The 22530-nt window shown below is 43.6% G+C and overlaps 1 protein-coding gene across 6 annotated transcripts in view; it reads left to right on the plus strand.

The window, feature by feature from the left end:
* RNF220 (ring finger protein 220) overlaps positions 1-22530 on the plus strand; it is a 219629-nt gene that overhangs the window by 189068 nt on the left and 8031 nt on the right. For all 6 annotated transcript variants that reach the window (XM_058842397.1, XM_058842398.1, XM_058842395.1 and 3 more), the window contains 5 exons: positions 563-649; positions 1935-1990; positions 3711-3789; positions 18461-18569; positions 19702-19776. In XM_058842397.1, the coding sequence (XP_058698380.1) occupies positions 563-649; positions 1935-1990; positions 3711-3789; positions 18461-18569; positions 19702-19776 (406 nt within the window). The remainder of the gene's footprint in view (positions 1-562; positions 650-1934; positions 1991-3710; positions 3790-18460; positions 18570-19701; positions 19777-22530) is intronic.

Raw genomic sequence — 22530 nt, forward strand, 5'->3', positions numbered from 1 at the left:
CTATCATTAAAGGCAGATTTTGAGAACTTCTCCATCTGGGAGCAGGCTTTTTGGGCACAGCTCTGGGAAAGCTATGAGCAGACTTCTGCCCCACAGCAGTTATAACAGGCATCAAGGAAGAGTTCCTGCAAGGGCATGAGACAGACACTGCCTTAGCTGTGATGAGGGGTAATGTATAGCTAAAGGATTAGGTTTTATTGAAATCTGTACCAGCCTTTAGGATTGAAGCTCCAACCCTACACTGGTAAAAGAACTCTATACTTCAAACAGAATTTGTGAAATTGAGCAGGTTAGGTTTGCACGGGTTCAGGAACTGGTTTTCCCTTTCCAAGAAGCTGTGGAATCATGTTACTATCAAAAGATTTCTTTTTTTCCACCTAAAACAAAACTTTAATCCAGAATTTAAAAGCAGGCCCCTTTGTGGGTACCAACCCCTCTTTTTTTTTGAGGTGTTCCCAGTTGGAATTAGTTTGTTTTATATCCCAGGCAGTGTCCTAACCATCTCAAAAGCTTTTCCACTGTCTGCAGCAGGACTCTATGTTCCTTAACCCTTTGTGCTCAGGTACACAGAGGCAGACATTATCCCTTGCACTGGAGAAGAGCCAGGTGAAGCCAAAGAGAGGGAGGCGCTCCGAGGTGCTGTTTTAAAGTAAGTATCATGCCTTTCTAAATTACTTGCATTCGTTACTTTTCGGGAGTCTCAGTTTGTGGAAAATACCTGTTCACTTGAGTGCAAGGGTTGCAACAAGAGACTTACAAAGAAGCATAGTCCAACAGGTGGGTTTCCATTTCTAACTGTGCAGCCTCAGTAAAGCCTCCCTGTACACTCTCCCTCTCTGAGCTACCCCACTGCCCAGCCAGTGCCATCTTTGCCCTGAACGGTGCTGGACAGAGGATGAATTCTGGTGATGAAGAAATTGCTGGACTAAGGCCTTATGTATCATCTTGCTTCATGATGAAATATGGCCTCTTAGCAGTACAGCAGCTATCAGAATCTTGGTTGGCACAGCAGGAGTCTGGCACCTCATGTGTGACTTCATTGCATCCAATTACATGTTGTGGGGTGTGCAAACTAATCCTTCTATATTCAGCTCTGGGTTGGGGCAGGATGTGTGCTCTGCCCACATACATATGTGGAGAATGCAGGCAGCCAGCATTCAGGGCACTCAGGGAAGTATTCCAGGCAAATAAAATGAGTCTTAACAGGGAGCTAGGATTGCTTTCTAAGCCCTCTGCCCTGCATAAAACAGGACTTAAATTACCCCTCTATCTCTTTCAGTGAGTGATCCTGTGGGGTCAAGGTTGAAGTGATTGATAGAGCAGTGAAATGAAGTTTTCTTACTGCTTAGCCTGTCACAAACACTAGTTCAAAATTAGGTTTTACTCCATAGAAAAGTGGCATTTGCCACACTGGATCCAAACCATTGGTCCGTTCAATAGTTAGCTAACCATGTTAGTCCAAAAAACAGGGACTCAGAGATGCTGAAGCTCCTTCACAGCTAGGACCCTGGTGTTGTAGCAGGAGGATGCTTGGTTATCAGTTATCACTTAGTGCTTGGTGAGAGAAGTGAGGACCTGGAACCAGGAGATCCAGTCCCTTCATGTGGCTTGCACCTAACACACTGTTTTGCTGTCTGGACAAGGTCCTTCCTTGCATGTTTCCTGGACTTGTTTGCCCATCCCTACAACACAAGAGGTAGTGTTGCCTGTAAAAGTATTTTGAAATTCTGCTGAGTTTCTGTAGAAATGCAGTAGTGTCACTGGTGCCATGAAGCATGAGCGTGTTATTTGGCTGGCCATCTGCTCACATTTTGAAACTTAGACTGATGGATAGAAGTATTTAGAGAGAAGTGGTTGATGGAAGGGGTAGCTTTTCCTGAGCAGCAAAATTTTTTTGTACTCAACCTTTAGCATATTGTCCTTTTCTCTTTTAGTGGTGGCACACCAAGTACTCGAATAACGCCAGAGTTTTCTAAATGGGCCAGTGATGGTGAGTGTTGAAATTGTAAATTGTTAATTTATATACTACAGGAGGGTAGATAGATAGTCCATGGCTTCTGCTTGCCAGTACTTAGGAGAGGTAGTTACTAATGGTCTTGCAGAGTGTCATCAGATGTGTATGCACATAAAACCACGCTGTCTTTTTGAAACTTTACAGCACAATTAATTGTCAATAACGGCAGCTGGGGAAGTTCCCAAAAATGCCACCCTAACTGGTATAGTGAAGAGAGATAGGGTTTGGATTGACTTGATGTCATGTCACTGAAAGGCAAACTGCTTCATTACAGAGGGAGCTAGCAGAGCCTATCAGTGTGATGGTGGTGTTCTGCTGCTGGGTGTTTAAACTACATAGGTGCACCTATTACATTTTTACAATTGCTTTCTTACCTTCTTTGAGAAGATACACTAAAGACTTGTATCATTTTGGTAGATCTTGTCCTTGCTGGCCTTTCTATAGCAAGAAAAGCCTACCGCTCTGAAGCCTTCACCTTTGGAGTGGAAACTCTAGGATCTGTCCTACTTCAAGACCTATAATTGAGACTGCAGAGCAAATGAGTTAATGTGAATATGTACCTTTGCATACATTACTTAAAAGTTCATTGGATTGAGAAGGAAGGGGGAAGTGTTAAACCCATTTGACTGCTGGGGAGTTTTATTCAATGCCAGCAGCACTTTAAGTGTAAGCAGCAACCTAGTGGAAATATGAGAATAATAAAACCTGGCGCATTCCAGCTGTAGATGCCAAATCCATTTCCAGAGCTGGACAGTGCTGCTCCAGCTCCCTTAGGAAGGAAACTGAAGCTCAGCGACCTGAAGAGACATGTCCCAATGATTTTGTTCCCTTTTCTGTTCCTGTCATGCTTTGGGCATTTGATTCCCAGCTTTGAAAGTACCTACAAGACATAACTACTTGCCAGTGGGAGTGGGGGAAGGGAGTAGAACCAGTTTTGCCAAGGGCATGATGGTTAAATGGAGAACATAGGATATCTATCGCAGGCATTTTCTAATGTGGGATAGGCAATCACGTTTATTTTCTGTGAAGTAGAAGCACTTGCTTGTAGGTATTATCAGCTTCAGTAGCTACAGCCACGGAGGTGATGAGGAGGCAGCCCTGATGACATTTGCTATGAGCTGTTTTCTTCATAACTTTTACCTGAATCCATGGTGATGAACCTACAACCCTGGGGCTCGCTCGTTCATCTTCTCATCTCCAGCTGGTGTCTCACACCCTTTCCTTTGCTGGGAGCAGCCATGATGAGCAGATTGTTCTGTCATTCTAGTTACCTGGCATAATTTTTCTGCTTGTGTCTGTGAGGTTTCAGCAAATGGGAGAGGCTGAGAGCAGGATCTGGGCTGGGTGGATTTGCTCCAAACCCACCTTTCTAGCAGTATACTTCCATGTGGCAGCTTCATCAACCCTTCTGAATTAAATCCTTGCTTAAACAATGGGTACATCAGTGGAGGTCAGATGACTGTGAGGTGGGGACAGAGCAGGGGTTGTAATTTGAACCCTGAATCATAGAAATATACTGTCCAGAGAGGGCCCCCTGCCAGACAGAGACACTTAGCATCAGTCACTTCTCTCTCTCTTACTGGGAACTGGCATGAAAGTGACTCATTGGGATCCTCTGAAGCTGTGACTTGCTCAGATTATTTCGTTGCAATTATCTGATGTTTTCTTACTAATTTTTCTGTTCTTCCCTCAACAGAAATGCCCTCAACGAGTAATGGTGAGAGCAGTAAACAGGAGACCATGCAGAAGACCTGTAAGAACAGTGACATTGAAAAGTGAGTGTGAATTGGGTAGCTTCCCTTTTTCTTGTTTTAAAGAACCATAATGTCCTATCTGGTGCTCCCAGCAGCAGTGCTGTGTTGGTTTTCTAAAAGTTTTATTCTAATGCTTCTTATTCTTTTAGTCCTATTAATAAAGTTTTCTTTATACCTTTTAAATTTTATGCCTGTTTTACCCTTCTCCTAATCCATATCTCACAGCAAAAAATAATTACACTAATAATTTTAGCCAATGCTGAACCCACCACATTATTCAATACATTAAGCAAAGAAGTTAAATTAACAAATCTAAACCACTACAAGTGGTAATATGAAGGTTGGCATATTTGAAGCTTTTACCACTGAAGAGGGAAATTGTGCTGCAGCACAAAACCTGAACTTGAAGCACTCACCACTGCTGTGTTCACAGAGGGCTTGTGGGGAGTTCTCCACCAGATATCTGTGAGGGCAGGTACCCAGTGACATGGAATTTGGCACAGTGAGTGTGCTGCAGTCTACTCTGAAATAGAAATAAATGGGTTTATGTGCACTGTTCATTTGAGTAACAACTGCTGTTCTAAACCTTATTCCACATGCTGCTGGGGGTGACCGACTGCTTGGGCAGATTTGATGGTCCAAGCCTAAAACTACAGGCTGTTCTCTGCTGCCATGGGCTGCACCAGCTGGGATGGGACAGTATTTTAAGTTGATTATTTCCTGATATAAAACACTGCCCCGAGATCAAACAACTTGAATGAGGGTGGAAGCAATGATGTAATGGTAGCTTTTAAATACTACATTTTGGGGTGAAGTCCATGGATAGTTTGGGATGGTAAAAAATCTAGTGGTGTGGCATTAAGCTGACTTTACAGAAAGTTGTCATTTTTCTTATGTAGTTTATTCTCCTCCTGCCCCTGGTCCTGATGTGAGAGGTTGCGTCCCTGGCACATTTTTGGATCTCTGACATTTCGGGCAGCCTGGCAGAGCATATGTTCAGAATCAGAGTTAATTGGGAAAACTCCCTGCTGTAGAGGGAACTTTAACACTGCTTTGCTGTCTCTGCACTTTCCTTTCTACAAGCCCTTTTGTTAGCATGTCCCAAATGTTGGCTGTCTACCATTCGATGCTTCCTTGGTCAGCAGACTTTGGCCAAGGACCACTGAGTCTGGCAGCCTGCACGTCAGTGCAGAACCAGCTTTGTCCTTAGACTGAGCCAACCATTGCATGCTGTCTTGGTGGGAAGGACTCATCTCTTCTGCCCTAATCTGTCAGCCTCTGTCTCAGCTGCTGCTTGGCTTCCCTTTGGGCCTCCTGCCTGTCAGCCCAGCAGCCCTCCATTCTCCCAGTTCCACTCCTATTGAAAATCTTTAAACTGTAGGAGCTGAAAGGATTTGACATTTTCCAGAACACTTGAGCTCAAGTGATAAAATTGACATAGCTTTAATAATCTGATCAAAGAGGCTTTAGCCAGCACCTTTTGAAGGGTCCCAGAATCCTTTCCAAACAACTCTCGTGCTAACGCTGCTGTGAAGTGCAGAGAGCGAGCGTGTGTGTGTGTCGATGCACACACACCTTGCTCTGCAGTAACCTTGCCAGCTAAAGCTTCAGTTCTGCTAAAAGTCAGTAAAACCCAAAAGAAATTACAGGAAATTCCTTAAATGTCTTGTTCAGTCTTTCCAATAATGTTAATTTTTGAAAGTAGCAGAGGGACCTTTCCGTTTAAGGTGCTTTATTTTATCAAGGTTCAGAAAACAAGATGGTGTTTCAGGTGGAGAATTCTTAGCTGCCTTTTTTTTTCTCTCCTTTCCTTTGAGATTCATGTGTGATAAATAGTTTCTGTCCTGCCATTTAAGGAGTCTGAATGCTCTGTGTGCTTGTCTGTGTAGAGGGGTTCTGTTAAATTAATTGATAACAGGGATCAGAGCTAGAAGCCTACAGAAAAGGAGGGGGAAGGGTTCTCACTGTCTGGCTGCTTCCCACTCCACTGCTGAGCCATGATATATGGCGACCTAGCCCAACAGGCTAAATTGATTCATCTCTAGTTCCTGTTTCTTAATCTGGAGCTAAATTGGTTTCATTTTTCTTGTTTTGGGTGGTGCTTACAGGAAGTTTTTGGCAGCATCACTTTACTCCATTGTTTGTAACTTCAATTTTTGCCTTTAAATCTGAGCATTATTGATTGGCATGTTAAACCTTGTGTAGCATCTGATTAGCATTTTTAAAATTGTCCAGAAGCACATGGCTTAGCACCTGTGTCAGCCGTGCTCTCTGTTTAGAGCAGTGGCTAATAGAGTTAGCAGTGATCTGCCTATTGATCCTTCTCTCGTAAGAATGACGTTCCTTCCTCCCCTCTTCCAAAAATAAGTCCAGGCAGAGAGAGTAGTGTGTTTTTGTTTCATTTTTAATCATTAATACAGACCAGTGAGCAGTTGTCCTTTTGGCACGCAGCTGAATTTCGTCACTTGAGCAGGTGTAAATTAATCTAAACATGGGGTTTTGTGGGAGTCTCTTGCATGTAGAACAGCTAGATGGGGTTTTGGGTAAGTCTATGTTTGTTGCGCTGTTCCTTGTGCTATCCCAGATCATCAGTAACTTGGACAAGTTGATCTCATCATGGGGGTAGTGGGAGACATGGTGCTGGTCCCAGCTCTCCTTCCCAGCGCTGTGAGGTGTCTCAGTGCTGAGCTTTTCTAATCATGCCAGTGTGAGGTGTCTGGAAGAAACACTGGGGTGAAGGCTCTTGGGGAGAGATGAAGGGGCATCACACCACCTGAGCCCTGCCTGTCTGCTGAAGACCCCAGCCACTGCCAAGGCAAAGCTCAGCCCATGCAGTGCTCCTTTACCTCAGCCTGAGATTCGGCTTTGCTCAGAGAGTAGCTGGTCCCTAATTGCCCAGGCACCCTCCCTGACACCTCCACAGACATCGGCAGAAGAAATGCTGCTCACAGAGAGCTGCAAAAAAACACCTTCCCCACAAAAACTCTTTCTCCCTGCCTTGTGAGGGTCTGGTGCCATTTTGAAACTGAGGTTCCCTGGGGTTAAAAGCCAGCATCTTAATTCAGAGTGCCAATGTTCAATTTTGCTTTCTGCTACCAGACTAGATTGCAGGCCAGCGAGAGAGTCTGGGTTAGTGGCCCACTGGGTCACCTCCCATTTGTTTTCCTCAATTTTGTGTTGTCATAAATTCATTCCAGCCCGTTGTGGTTGATCAGTTTATCTCCGCCGGGGCAGGGAGCGCTGCGAGCATGATATATGGCACAGAGCATTGTAGCCAGCCTCTCCATGAATCACTCCAGCTGTTTGGTGTCAGCCCCAAAGCAAACAGGGCCCGGCCGCTGAGCATTGACTACGATGAGCTCAGTATGGGAAGAGACATGACGTATGAATGTTTATTTAATAATTCTCTAATATTTCCAGCGGAGTGTGGCTGTGCCTTCTGGGAGGGGTGAAAGGGGGGGAGGTTGAAGAGGGAAACTCTAATCTGTTGGGGTGGGTCATAAATCAGGCAGACAACATCATTAATCAGGGATGGGACAGAAGTAGAAGGAGGTGGGACTGAAACTGCCATCCTTGTTGGGAAGGGGGCTGTGCTTTTTTTTTTTTTTTTTCTCTTTCTTTCTTGTAAAACAAATCTTGTTTCTGATTCCGCTTGGCCCCAGCCATGCTGCCCGCATAATAGCAAGCCCGGACATAAGGCTGTTTAAGTGAGTATGCTACCTCTGCTCTGAACCTTGCAATACAAGCCTGCCAAGCATTAAATCCCTTTATAATTATCTTCTTTATATAACACTTCATGCTTATCATGCTTCATTGGATGAGACGCTTGTTGGGTTAAAAAGAGGGTTTTAGAGACAAAAAGCAATTGTATTTGTTTTATTTTTCCTGTCTCTTCTTTCTTTCCCCCCACCTCACCTCTTTCTAATCCAGCTGTTTTGAAATGTTGGCTCTGGAGGCACAGCAGCACAAGGAGGAGCATCAGTTAAAGTTAAACAAAGTTTAGATTTGGGTCCTTGTGCAAAGAGACAGGCATGTGAGAGTGCTCAGGGAGGTAGCCATGTCTGTTGGGGAGACCCTGCTCCCAGGCAGACACGTCCAGGTGGGAGCGGAGTGCGAAGGATTAGCAGAGGCCTGAAAGGGAAGGAGCCATGCTTAAGCTGGTATGTCTAAGCTGGTATGTCAGAGGAAAACAGAAGCTGTTGAGAATTCACACCACAGGATAAGCACTACCCAGCCCTTCTTCACAGTGTCACACCATTAATAGGCTTTGACGGGAGACAAGAACGTCTCATAGCAAAGACAGAATTAAAAAATTAACTTGAGTCATAAATGAACTAACCCTTTGTGCTCTGCTAAGCTGAGAGCATGATGCTGCTGGTGGGTCCACTACTAGAGCAGCCCATGTGAACTTGGGAGAGGATTCAGGACGCTGAACTGAAGTGTGGGATTGTCAAAGGCTGAAAAAGAGCTGCTGGGCTGTGCTGCTTGCGTCCAGATTTTTATCTTCATTAGATTTTACTCCTTTTCAGTAATTCAGTAGTATGTAATACTGTGTTTGCACTGTATACTGGTGTTGAAAGGTTATGGAGATAGATGCTTCATTTCTTTATGAAGTGAGGCTTTGGCATTACTTCTTCCTCTGGGATGTGACAGTGGAGAGAAGAGTGCTGGGCTCTGTCTCTTTATTCTGCTTCCCTCTTTCAGCTGTTGGAGAGAAGTTGCATGTGCCAATAATGGTTTCAAACATTATAACCACTATGCAAACTGAAATTGTATCAGTGTCCAGTTCTTCCCTGGCCAGTGGTTAATGAAGCTCAGTGAGGCACGCTGTGGCTGTACAAGCTCCTGTACAGACCTGGGGGTAGGTGGTATCTCTGTTTAGTGCAGCGTTGTCCAGAGGTTTGGCCTAATTTCATGCCTTGAGGCAGTTTTCTATAGATTTTAACTTATTCATATGGGAAGGGACTCTTATTTCTGTTGAACCTGTGATGTTTTAAAGCTGAAGCATCTGCAAACCCAAGGGATCTGCTGGCTTTCAGGGGCAGTAGGTTCTGTATCCCTATCCCATATCTGGTGAAAAGCCTAGGACAGAATTTTATTCCTGCGTTGGGAGCGTGGTTTAGGCAACTTTGCAATTTATGTCTCTTTGCCTACCCCTTCTTTTCTTTTTTCTTTTCTTAGTTTCAGAAATGCTGTTAACTTTAATTTGTAGAGTTGCTTCCTGGGAATGAAAAATCAATGGGGGGCTATCGCAGTGTGAAATTCGACTGTCACTATTGAGCTATAGAGTTACCAAGATGTCTTAGAAGGTAAAAAATAAATCGTGGCCCAGCAAGTGCTCAGCTGTGCTATTTCAAAGGGGATATGAGGCTGATGGTCTGTTAGAGGGTACTTCAGTTAGATGGATGATGATTCCCTGTGAAATATTGGAGTTATTCCATAGGTAAGAAAAACTTTAGCTTATAAAACACAAACAGCTGCCTTCTAGCAGACGAATTCTGCCCTTAGATGTGTGAGCAGCTTGTCAGAGACGACTCATCCCTAAAATCAGCCTGTGGTGTTTAACATTGTCTCTGATGGAGCATTGTGGATCTTGCAATGTTCCTTCTGAAAATACTTTGAGGATGTGACTGTTTATTCACATCCCTTAGCTATGCTGCAAGAATTAAGAGGCAGGGACTGATACTTTTTTTTTTTAGGAAACGCTTGTGTGGTGGCCAGATGCTCTCAAGAGAAAAGTAACAATTATCTTTATGTAGGCTGCACTCCCTGTTTGGATGAAAATGTTCCTTTGAAGAGCAGAAAAGCGATCGTGTTATGCCCCATCCGCTGCCAGTTTGCTGTCTCTCTCCTGCATCTGCTGAGGGGCAGCCCTGGCTGCACAGGCTGGCTGTGTGCTGGTGGTGACAGGGCTACTGCTTTCCTTGGCACTCACTGACCATTGTGGCAGGACTCAGTAAGTGTTTGTGCTGAGCCAGCTGCTGTGTGACAACAGGATGGTTGTAATTACAGCTCTTGGTTGTTTATGCATTTCTTAGGCTACAGTTAGTAAGTATAAATATGAAATAGTACTTTAAAAAGGACCAGTTTTGTTAGTTCTCATTAAACCGTGTCTGGGACAACTGTAGAGTGACTCTTACACTTGCATGCACAGTTGCAGTACCACTGAGGGGTGCTTACTGCTGCAAGGAGGAGTGCTAAGTCACATTTAGTTGGAGCTTGGTAAAGATTTCCCAAGGAATTTAATGACAGAAGTATTCATTGTGCTTTCATATCTCCTTCGCCTCTGTAATACAGAACCCAGCACTGCCTTTACAGAAGCAAAGTAATAGCAACTAATATAATTAAAGTAGTTTAATATCCATGTTGATTTTTTGTCCTCACTTCGATACTTTTGTCGATGCTTTTCCTCACCTTACACCCCACTGCTACAGGCACTTTCATCCTATTTCTCCATTATTTTGTTTCTTCATTTTTGATGATTTTGTCTGCAGAAAGCTGTTATTACCCACACAGTTGCATAAGCATTCCTGCTTTTCCCTCAGATAGCTGGCTCCTGACCTGTCCTTCCACTGCACTGCTGGTTTCCTTTTCTAGCTCTGGGACCACAGTTGGTTATATGATACTAATGTGCTCTGGACTCCTTTAATAGCCTTGTGTTTCTTTTTGAAGGCACAATTACCTTAAATGATGCTAATTCTGATCCTTTCTTTCCCTGTAAAGGAAACAGCTACAGTGTAAAAGTTCTAGGGCGGCAGCAGCAGTTGTAGGAAGCCGTCTGGAGGATGTGTTATCGCACTGCCCTTGTGTGCCGCCAATCAGCAGTCATGAATGGAGGTTCTGGAAAGCATATCACCTCCACAGTAAAGCCCTTAAAAGGCTATAGATGAATCCGAGTGCTGCTGTAGTAGCATAGATATTTCCTGTTTATTTCAGTCGTTTGGATGGGGGCCATGGGAGTAGAAGACATTTATTTAATTGCTCACAGAGGCTGGCTGCAAGACTCAGCTGCATGTTCAACCTTCTGAGCAACTTTCAGCCCTAGGAATTTGCTATTCCTCTTTCACTTCATGGATATTTTATAATTTTGTGCCCTGATCGTCCAACCAAAGCTACCAATAATCCCAGACCAGCTCCAGGCCACAGTAAGATGACAAGTTACAGCTGCCATAAGTCTTCCAGTAGCAAAATAGACCTGCCTAGCTATACATGGAGCTTGGTCGTAATCCAAACATGTTTACTTGTGGATGGGGGCAAGTGTCTGTAGGCTGGAACCTTTATCCTGTGTGCCTCAGCAAGGAGAGGAGCTGCATTTTCTATTTCCACCTCCTGCCTTTTGTGGCCCTTCTGTTAAAGTAAAGACCACAATGCACCTTCACAGATCTGTTAGAAATACAAATAGGGTCTCCAGGATGAAGGATACATTTAAAAAGTGAATCAAGATAATAACACATTAGATGAGTAATTATTTCTCTTTCGGAACATTGTTTAGAGAATCATTTTCTGATTCAGCCTGTGCTGCCTCAACAAAACCTTGCTGCAGCAAACTACTTTTCCATAGCATGGCTTTTTTCTTTATCGCCAAAGCTGCTCCAGTAAAGCAATGGGATTGCATTTATTTTCTCTTTGGAACAGGGAACATAGTCTTTAAATCTAATCAGAATGACCTATGCATTCTTTCGCCCAGCTTTCATGTCGAACCATAATTGCTCAAATGGCACATTTAAAATTTTGGCTCAAGCTCAGACTTTCACTCGCCGCCTTTTTAAATCAGTCCCAGTGGCCAGTGGATACTGCGTAGCCCTACAAATGCATCTAAACATGCTGACTCCGAGGCTCCTTCTATTCTGAATGATCAGCGGTGCCATCTGTCTCTGTTTTGATTGGGGCTGAGCACATGTGTCCCAGCAAAACACAGGCCAAAAAAAGGGAAGAGAAAGAGCCAGCGCCTGAATTTACTTCCCGCTTCTGTAAAGACATTGTTGGGTTCTGTGTTATGGAGGCGGGGGAGATATGAAAGCAAAATGAATTCTTCTGTCATTAAATTCTTCAGGGAATCTTTACCCAAGTCCCTACTAAATGCAGCTTAAAATGCGTTCTTGCAGTGGTAAGCTCCCCTCAGTGGTATTGCGACGGTGCATGCAAGTGTAAGAGAAATAATTCCTCTGTGGGGAAAAAAAGAGACAACATTTTTGGTTTGCATCAAGATGAAATTAGTCAGAAGCAAACTCTGTATTTGGCAAGCAGATGCCAGAATTAACAAGTTGTGCAAGCAAGTATAAAATAGAGGCGCTTGTGACTGAGAGCGCCTCAGAGTCGTGTGTGTGTGTGTGTGCCCTTGCATGCACCCTGCTCCAAATTCACAACTTAGAACACGGAAATTAGAATGGGGAACATTGCATTATTCATAACTTGGCAACCAGAAGCCAGGGCACTTTGCCAGAGTAAACTATTCTCTATAATTACAGGTGAAGCAACATTCTTTAATATCTTACAATACAAAAACATACATTAATCAAGAAAAGAGGGCTTTTTTTTCCTAGAGGACAATAAATTAGCATCCTTGCCAATTTCCTCAATACATGTGACAACGTTTTACAGGATTATAAGTCAGCCTCTTTAAAGGAGGTTAGTCTAAAAACAAATAAACCAAATAAATGAGATTTTTAGCTAAATAAAGGGGAAGCCAACTCCTAAAACATTGATGTCTTGCCAGGAGATTTGCTTTTAGCATTGGCAGTCTTGCAGACCCTTTACAGGGTCTAAACTTCACTTGGTGTGATTCGACATGGCTCTTCCGCAAACATCTTTGCTGGGCAGTTTTCTACATCAAGGCATGCAAACCCCTTCTGCTATAACCAGCTCATCTACTGAAATAAAATCTCAGTACGTTGTGCCAGTCTGGTAGCCCACATGTTGTGGGGTGATTCACAGTCAATCTGCCACCAGTGCCTGAGTGCCCACACTGGGCTTCTTCCAGAGACTTAAGATACTGAAAATGCCTGAGCTGTATCTGTTTTCTTTTAAAGCCACCTGTCACTTTCCTTTTTAAAAACTTGGGTGTCAGTTTAAGTGTTTTTCTTGTTAGTAGCAAAGGGGCTTTTTCAGCTTTATGTTATGTTCTTGCAATCCAGTAAGTGTAAAAGTCCTTTTAGTCTATGGATCTCCCACTGACTTCAGTGCTGCTCACCCACATCTGCCAAAATAAATTCACTGTATCTTTAGCTCTTGTACTTGCTGCAGGTGATGCTTGCTAAATTGAAAGTGGGGGCAGATTATTTCATCAGGTTGAAAATGAAAGCAGTTCTTATCCCCAAAAACATACGGGTGCTTATAGTTGGTGTTTGAAACTCAGGTAGTGAGGTAGCTGTGTTGAAGACAATGTATGAGTGAGAGCTGAGACAGCATCGCTGTGATCTGCCATTCTGCAGTGCTCCTGGGTGTCACAGAGCTGTGCACAGCATGTTACAGGCTAATAAAACAGGGTCTCTTCTCTGAAAGAGTTGCCCTCTCACCCAGATGTAAATTGGCTATGAGAGAAGGCTTGCAATTGCATCATTGTGCACTGATGTTGGGGTCATTTTATCAAGTCTTGAAGATTTGTGCCCCACAAAGCAAGGACTGCACCAGGCTTTCTCTCCTGCAGTGTAGTAGTGGCTATGATAATTGTCATCTACAGTTGAGGTTGGATATGGCCTGGGGCAATTTCTCTGCTCCTGGAATCTTACTTTAGCTTGACTTTGCCTTCAAAGCATCGACCAGTCTGTTTCTAATATTTATGATATGTAAGCTGCTAGTGACGTGACCTCTGCCCTTGGTGCAGGGAGGTGGTATGTATGTTCTGCTTGGTTCTCCACTTTGGACAAGGGAGGATAAAGGCTTTGTTTAAAAATAAATACATCACTTTCAGGTTTGTCAGTGGTACTGTACATTTTCCTCTCTGCCACTCTGTGTTTACAGGCACAGGAAAGCAAAAATAAATGTATGAGGAAGAAAGAAGGTCAGAATATCAAGTGTCAAAAGTAGCCCATGAAATTTTATTGGTGGTGCATTTAATCAGTGCTAAGCGTTTTTTACAAGATACATACAAACAGTGGAATTGTAAAAATTTATGGAATGCTGTGTACAGTGTAGCCATTTATGAAGAAAGGAAAATTTATATCCAGTTGAAATAAACCAAAGGGGAATGTTTTATGGAGACTGTTCAACAGCAGGATACATTAAATGAGATCTGGATAAGATGAGGATGGGGTATTTGAAAGGTCTTCTTTGAGGTGTTTTCATGCTTCTTCTGTAGCTAACAGTTTGCATCTTTCTGTAGCTCTCAAATAGTCAGGATGCTGGATGCAGGGACAGTGTGGTGTTTGTGTTTTTCTGTACGGTGGAAAGGAAACACAAGTGAACAGCTGCTACTGGTATCTGTGGTAAAAGGCTCTCACTCTTGGGCTTGTTCCAGTACAACAGTTTCTTGAGCAGCCCTTAATACCCAGCTGGGAAGGGTTAACTGAAGCCAATCACACTGACATCAGCATTTTTTTGTTTCCTTTTTGGTCCAGTATTTTGTTGATGATAAAGCACAGACTTAGTCAATTGAGAGATTCCAGAGCTGCAGAATCAGAGATAATTTAATTAACGGAATTGCTTGTGATTGCCCACTGGGACAGCGGGTAGGAATTGCTCAATTTAATTTGGAGAAACAAAGATCACATGCATGCTAATGTTTAACAAATAACCAGTGTTTAGGTTAAAGTTTTTTAGCGAAGAGGGGGGTGGTCATTTCCCAGGGGAGATTTCCCAGGGGATGATTGCTGCTCTAAGCTACAGATAGGTCCTTTTTCCTTTTCCGTAGTATTTCTGTGCACTTCTCTGGCCTTTTACCTGAACAAGGCAAGGATTTTCTCAGAGAAAGTGTTCTTATTTTCAGTGCTCAGGGGAAAATGCTATGAACAGTAGAAAAATATGCATTGGGCACAAAGACTGAAAATTATCACATGCTGTCTGCGCAGTCTCACAGACTTGCTTCTTGATACCCAGCATCCTCAGCTGTGACTGCCAAGGCATGGAAGACTTAACCACAAAGTCCAGGGAGAAGTACAGGACCGAGCTTCTTCCACAAGGAGCCCTCCCTTCCTGTTTTTGCTCTTGTATAAACATTCTCACTCAGGCTCCCCTGTGTGTGCTGGTGTCACAGCAAGTCTCTACTCCAGGATGGAGGTGCCCTCTTAATATGTCATCAGCCAGTTCTCACACCTGCTGGAGAAGCATGAGCACTGGGGCTCAAGGTATAGCTCTTGGCAGCAGTTGTGCTCAGCAGGTCGCTCTGGAGGCTGATAAATGACGTTATCCAAACACGTCAGATCAGGGCGCTGAGGCGCAAAATTGTTAAGAGTCCTCCTGCATCCAACATGAGGTCAAGGCAAAGCAGAGAGCCAATTCTTTCTCTGTAATTCCCTCTGCCTCACTTGGCAGGGTAACTTGTACACAGCCTTCCCCTGTCCATGGCACTTGGCTTTCTGACCCTCGCTCCACCCTGGCGTTACCCTGTAAAAATTCTGCCCAAGGCTGCTCCCAGCTGTGTCCAGGCAAGCGCACAAAAGGTGCACACACGAGAGGGAATCCTGAGGGAGTTCCCAAGATTGCTGCTGCAGGAAGAGTTGCTCCTAAGTGATGCTTATCTTTAGGATACAAGCAGCAGGTTGACGGTAAAATGACACTAAATGGAATGGCATGTGTCCCAAATGCGCTGGCCACCACGGGAGCCAGACACATGGGAAGTGACTCTCGTCTTTATTCCATCCCTGGAGGTAGTTTCAGTTTCCTTTATTTACTAATGTTCTCCCTATTTCCCTTGACCTCATTTCCTCCAGCTTTTCCGAAGCAACCATGCAATTATCACTCACTTTGGGTTGACCCTTGGCTGCCACATCCCTTGTTGCTACTGCTCTGAGAGGTTTTCCTGAAATCTCAAGTGCAAAATACTCACTTACAGCCAAAACTCCTAGCTCTCATGTGAAGTAGGAGCTGTGTCTTCATCTGTGCTGTGCGTCAGGATTTGTCCTGTGAGCTTGTTTGGCAGGGACAACATGGAGTTTAAATTCTGTCATAGCTGAGCTTTGATTAGTGCTGGGAGATATCACAGTGGCTGAAGCTCCCTCTCTTACCAATGCACCCCAGTCTTGTTAATAAATGTATATTTAACAATGTCTGGAGCGTATGAAGTGATAATAACTAAATCAATACCTCCCACATTGATTGTCCAGGATCCCTACAGCGTGACGCACGCAGCGGTGTGGTAATTTTCCAGCTAACTAGCACCCTGATCTACAGCCCTCCTATTGATTGGCCATTGTATCAGGCAGACTCTGAGCATTATTGCTTATGCCTCTATTCAGCCTCCTTTTCTGATTCATTCGTTTATTACTGGACAGGTGCGATTATCTCAGAGACTTTCTGAAACTGGCCAATGGGGGTCAGCTGTTTAGATTTCTATAAACAAACCATTTTCTATCTTTTCAAATTGTTGCAGTGGCAGATTTTTCCTTTTCAAGTTTTGACTATTACTGGGCTGGGACTGGGGATGAATGGACATTTGATTGTATCTACTCAAAGAATCAACTTTTCCCTTTCCTTTCTGAGTTGCCCACCCATCTGAGGAGGACATGTAGGTCCAGAGATGGTAAAAGGAGAATTTAGCAAGGGTTGAGGTTCTATTTACCACCTGCTTTTGGTAGGAGTTGCACTCACTGGCTTTACACCTCCAGTGCCTTTGTGCATGCAGGAAGGAGAGATGGATTCCGTGAAGTCAAATTCAACTGCAGTCTTCAGCCAGCATCAGTTCAACAGTGGGCCAGACTGGAAGAGAAACAATTTTCTCAGCCAACAATAATCTTCAAGCTATAAATAAATAAATCTGTTTCTTCCTTGGACAAAACTAACACCTTTCTAGACTTTCTTTGAAAACACTAGCAGCTCTTCCTTGAGGGTGAGAACTCAAGCTGGGATATGGTAATAATTCATACCAATGAGCAGGAGCAAGTGGGTGTTAGCACAGCAGGGAGGACTGTCTCCTACTGAAACTCTTTCATCGTGCTCCAAAGAATATTTATGGATTCCAAGACTTGAATCCACAGTGTCCCTGTCCCCAGACAGTCTTCACCCACTAGGCTATCATGGGACATTTGTATTTCTGTACCTTTTTTGCTGTTCTAAAACTGTTACCATTTTCTGGCAGCTGTCACTTGCAATGAACCTCCTTCTGATGAAGATCTCAGTTAGCTCATGCAGAGCGTGTCTCATCAGTACAAAGGCAGGAGTGAAGTTGAAGGAGCTTTGTAACAGTGGTAGTTAACCATATACATTTCAGCAGCGTCACTTTCTTCTGAAGTGTCATAATTAGGAAAATCACCCAAAATCTATTTGACTAGTTCTGTTACCAAAGCCTTGGGAAAAGCCATCAGAACCAGCTTGTGGGAGATACCCCAGGTCCCTCCCTGCATGCTAGTGACAAGTGACTAATGAACAAAGGAGTGAGTGCCTGCCTGCAGCTAGAGTGCTGAGATTGCAGCTCACTTTACTGGTTGTAGTAATTCCACTAGACCTGTGCTGTAGACACCTGTTGATGAATCATCCTCTAAAAAGGTAGAAGACATAGATGCCACTGTGGGTTATCTTGTGATTGATGATGCTCTTCAGATTCTTCTGAGCTGGAGTCTGCCTGGAGATGCCAGAAATTCACTGACACATGTGAAAATTGTTGGTTTTGTTTTTATTCAAGAAAGTGAGAGCTTTTATGTCAATGCTCTAAATCTTTTCTGGGGAATACTTGAGGGCCCCTCCCTATGCCTGCACTGAGTAGAAATCTGATTTTGCAGCGTGCTGGAATGATGCATCCTTGTCTGTATTGCTCCCTGCATTTCATTTGCTAAGCATTGCTGTCTGCCCTTGCTTTTAGATTGGCAAGTTGCTCTTTTCACCAGCCTTGCAGAACCATGAAAATACACTTGCCTGGCCTCAGCACAGTGCCTCTGTGACAAAAGAGATAATGCTGCCCATCAAAGAATGACCCTAGGAAGTAGGAAAGCTGAGATTGTGAAGCTGCCTTTATAGCCACCCTGTTGGCACCATGTCCATTTCTTTTGGTTTCTCCGTTCTTTCAGTGTTAGAATCAAAAAGCTGGGGCTTTCATTAATATAAGCCGTTGTGTTGATCCTGTGTAATGAGCTGATTTTGCATTTCACAAGGCTGATGACCAGCAAAGGCCTCCATTCTCTAAGGGAAAGAACAGCTCCTATTGCCCACAAAAAGTTATCTCAGCAGCTTTAAAACAACATACAGAACTTTGTCTCAAGCATGTGGTCCTAAGTAATCTCTTAAGGGAGGCAAGAAAAAAGGCAGAAAACAAAAAAAAAAATGCAACAAAAATATCTATTCTTTAAATGTCTGTCTTGCTCTGTATGAAGTTGGTAACCCCAGCATTGGTTCTGTTCTTTTGTGATGTGTTTAGAAGTGTTTAGAAAGACACTAAAGAATTCACACTAAGCTTTTTGGGAGTTCTTTTTTAACCCAAGCTGGATGTATTAGTTTGAGATATGATGCCGTTTCCTGTGCAGTACCTGTTGTGGGATCCTTTTTCCCAAAAACTCGTAACAGTTTTGTGTGCTCAGTGATGTTCACTCTTCATCATCTTTTGCAGAATTACAGAAGACTCTGCAGTGACAACATTTGAAGCGTTAAAGGCTCGTGTCCGTGAGTTAGAAAGGCAGCTTTCCCGTGGGGACCGCTATAAATGTCTCATTTGCATGGTGAGTAGCACTCCACTTGTGGTAATGAATCAGAAATGTCTTGGTATCTCTGCCGAGGAAGGGAGAAGCTTTTCTTTTTCAGGCAGACTGCTGGAACTCATCACCAATTAGCCTTCCAAATTAAGGTCTTAACAACTCAAATTTCTGTATGAATTACATTGTCTCACTGGTATTTGTAGCTGTCCCTCTGTATCAGGGGCAAGAAAGGCACAACTTCAGAATACTTTCTGCCTTCCTGTAAAAAACTCCCCGATACCAGTATCCTTTTTCTGCACATGCAAATTTAGGTACAAAGGAGAGAGCAGAATCTGTGATCAGAGACTCATCTCTGATTTGGCAACAGGGATGTTGCCTGAGCACTTAAAAGTTGCCAGAGTCCTGCGTGCTCTCTGGTGATGCTGTGGCCTTCCTCAGAAAGGACAGCAGCTCCCTCTGATGGTCTAAGCCTGCAGGGCTCTACATCTCCTATTGGGTTTGTGTTCTGCTGAGGACAGAACATTCTGCTTGGTGGAGAGCTTCCGCTGCATCTTCAGCTTCATGCACAGGCTTCTCCTTCTCAGCCAGCTCACAGTTTGGAGGTGTGGGAGTGCAGTCCTTGTCACTCCTCCCACAGAAGGGACAACAGCTTGCTGCTGTTTTCCAGAGGTTTGTTAGCAATGATAGAAGATACTTGAGAAGGCATGTTTTCTGAAATAGCAGCAGCATTCTTGGGATGTAGTTACGCTGTTCCTGCAGAGCTGAGTTGTGATGTGGGTTGATCTTACCTTCTCACTGGTTTTCATATGATCTGGTGACCTTTCTGATGAGAATAATGGCAGGTGGCCAGAGCAACTTCAGACGCTTTTGCGATAACTGTGCTGAGCCAGGTCATCACTTGAGTGGATTATGTTGGAACTTCCAACAGGAGTTCTGGGAAGCCAAGAAAAGGGATTGAAGGAGATTTTCTGCCACTTTATGCAAGCATTACAAACATACAACTTACATACTACACAAGTTGATTATTTTAACTTAACTTTTTAAACAAAATACAAGACAGTGTTACCCACAAAGAAAGGCGTTGTGATGGGGTTGGGAGTGGAGAATCACTAGATTTCCATGCTATGGAAATAATCTGTTTGCTTCTTTTCCTCAGGACTCCTACACAATGCCCCTGACTTCTATTCAGTGCTGGCATGTGCACTGTGAAGAATGCTGGCTGCGGACTCTGGTGAGGCTCTTGACTGCTTTCTTGTTGACTTACAGCCTTTTTCCTCTCTTCTCAGATACTTTATTCTAGACTGCCACAAGGAAGGGTGCTTTTTGCTTTATTTTAAACAATCTGAGTGCTGTGCTTGCAGATTTCCCTAGCCTGTCTGTTTAACACCCCACTCTAGCTTTGACATGAGAGAGTTTTGTTTGAATCGTTATGACCCAAGTCCTGTCCTGTCCCGTGCTTTTTCCTCCACTGCTGTGGGAAGAGATCTGTGCCAGGGACTATCTTGCCTTTCATTAATTTCCTGTGGGGCATCCATGCAGAGAGGTAAAGCTGTGAGAATGGAGGCCAAACCCACTGAGATTTCATGGAATGGGTAGCTTCTGAGAAACATAATATTCCCCTGAAGCAAAGGCATTTTCAGGAGAGAGGATATGGAAGGGAGCTTTTATAATGTGAATCTATATTTTTTAGGTTATTTGGAGTAGCACTGTGTGGTTTTCAGGCATATGCCATTCTGTTTAGAAGTTTGGGAACCACCTCGAACATTGAATAGGACGCAGTAGGGCAGTAATTTATACATTTATTAAAGGACATCAGGTTAAAATTTAAGGTGTTATTAAATAAATTGTTTTCTTTTCCTGTGTTAAAACTGTGGGCTTTATAATCAGCCTTTAATGTCCCCTCTGCAGCTGATTTTCAGGCTCTCATTTTGTTCAGGCTGGAGAGTGGAAAATAGTCAATTGTGCTTTCTAGTTCTCCTGTTAGCAAGATGATACAGTGTTGGGTTGCAAAAAATATAAGGGAATGCCACTCCTAAAAACTTGTTCCTGTAAGGCATTACTCTGCTTTATAAAACACATTGTGTGCTTGGAATTACGATTAAGCTGATCGTGCTCCTTTAAATCCTGCCTTTTAAAAGTCTAGTCCAAGAAAAGTTACCGGGATGGTGAAGTGCCTGTGGGCTTGAGTACTAATAGCAACTCAATAACTTGGCTATCCCTTGGGCTGTATTTTACAGCTCTTCAGCTACACCCCATCACTATTTACATTATACAAGCTTTTGTAAACATTTTAGCAGCATCTTATAAAAGACACACATGTGGGTACATAGCTGTGAGGTGTCTGGATGAATATGTGCTCTGCCACCTTTGCTAAGTGAAGAGTAATCTTGCCTTTCAGTGGTGCTACAAGCACAGGATAAAACACTAATTTCCTCTTCATTTTCTTTACTTTGAAGTCTTTGTTGTCTCCTCTTCCCACCAGCCTCAAGTCATGTTCTAGACTTGTGGCACCAATTTCAGGCTGTTCTTAGGTTCAGCAGCAACTTAGTTCAACTTTTGTCATGTTCAGCAGTCACAGCTGCTCATGAGAATGGGGAAAGTCACTCCAGGTGCTGAGGGATTAACATTTCACTTGCAGAGGGGAAGCCATCTCCCCCTAGAATTCCTTGAGAAAGGTCTCGATGGTGCTGGCTGTGTGTGATCTGCACATGGCTCTTCTGCTGACCAGGCAGGCGAGATGGGAATAGTCCAGCAAGACATCATGTTAGGACTTGGCACTTGCATAGGGGAAGCAATTAATAAGAGACTAGTCATGTGTTCCCCAGTCCTAGCCTCTCCCTGCAGCCCCCAATTTATTAAACCAGGCCTTTTCACAAGGCATGCTTGCACTCCCTCTCCCATCTCAAAAAAATCTCCCAGCCTGTGTTCGCATGTTTCTAATGTAACCATTAAAATGTAGCCTGAAGACAGCAATAAAAACCCTGGAACGCCTTGGTGCTTTTGTGTCTTGATCAAAGTCAATGTGTGTAATCTCGTTAAGACTGCCCTCCTTCCCCCCTCCCTTTTTATGAATTTAATGGCATACAGCAGCTGGGCTCAGTGTTTAATGCTTACCAACCTGCATTGTTCTAATTAAGGTATCTCCTTTTATTTCGGGCACAAAAGAGACTCTTGTTTTTTTTAACAAGCGAGGAGCTGTGGGATAGTGTGTGTAATAATCGCTGCTGTTACCTTTCCCTGGGTATAAAGCTGGCTCCCCAGTGGGGTTGGGAGGAGGGAGCCTGCGCGTGCAGCACACATGGAAAGACTTGGCTGGGGGAGAGGGGCAGCATTTTTCTTCTGTTGTGCAATAAACAATTTGTTGGAGTTAATAGGAGTTGGAGCAGGCAAGTTGTGTCAGGCTTCCGGCCCCTTTTGAACAATCTGGAGATCTGCCATCCGTGCTGCTTTCTCCTATGTGCCTGTGGTTCACATGCCCAGCCAAGGTCTAATATTAACTTAAAGAGTGTGAGTTGTCTGAGAGAGTAGGGATCATGTACTGAACACAGCCCTGGAACTGAAGGCTCAGAGTGCCTGGGAGCACTTCTAAACCTCTGCAGGGTATTTAAGACAGGGTGAAATTTGATGCTCACATGTGTCTATGGACCTATGGTTTAAACATTTTCTAGGATACAATAGTATAATGATCTGAGCATATGATTTGATATTGTTTAGGGCACTGATGAGAATTGGATCTTAAAATGCTTAGACTTCATGAAAATAAAATTTTTGGATTTCTGGCTTTTTAGGTTCAATTCCAAATTATAACTCTTCTGTTGGTAAGGGCAAGGAAGAGACTTTTAATCACTAGCTCTACAAATGATTGCTGGACTTTCTAGCTTAGGTATAATTATACTGGAGCTTAGCATGTCAACAGGCTTCAAGTTCTGGGTTTGAAACATTGACCAGAGGAGATTCCATCTTTGAAGCAAAGTCTAGATTGACA

Source organism: Poecile atricapillus, chromosome 7 (genome assembly GCF_030490865.1).
Source record: "Poecile atricapillus isolate bPoeAtr1 chromosome 7, bPoeAtr1.hap1, whole genome shotgun sequence".
In the NCBI taxonomy this organism is placed as follows: Eukaryota; Metazoa; Chordata; class Aves; order Passeriformes; family Paridae; genus Poecile; species Poecile atricapillus.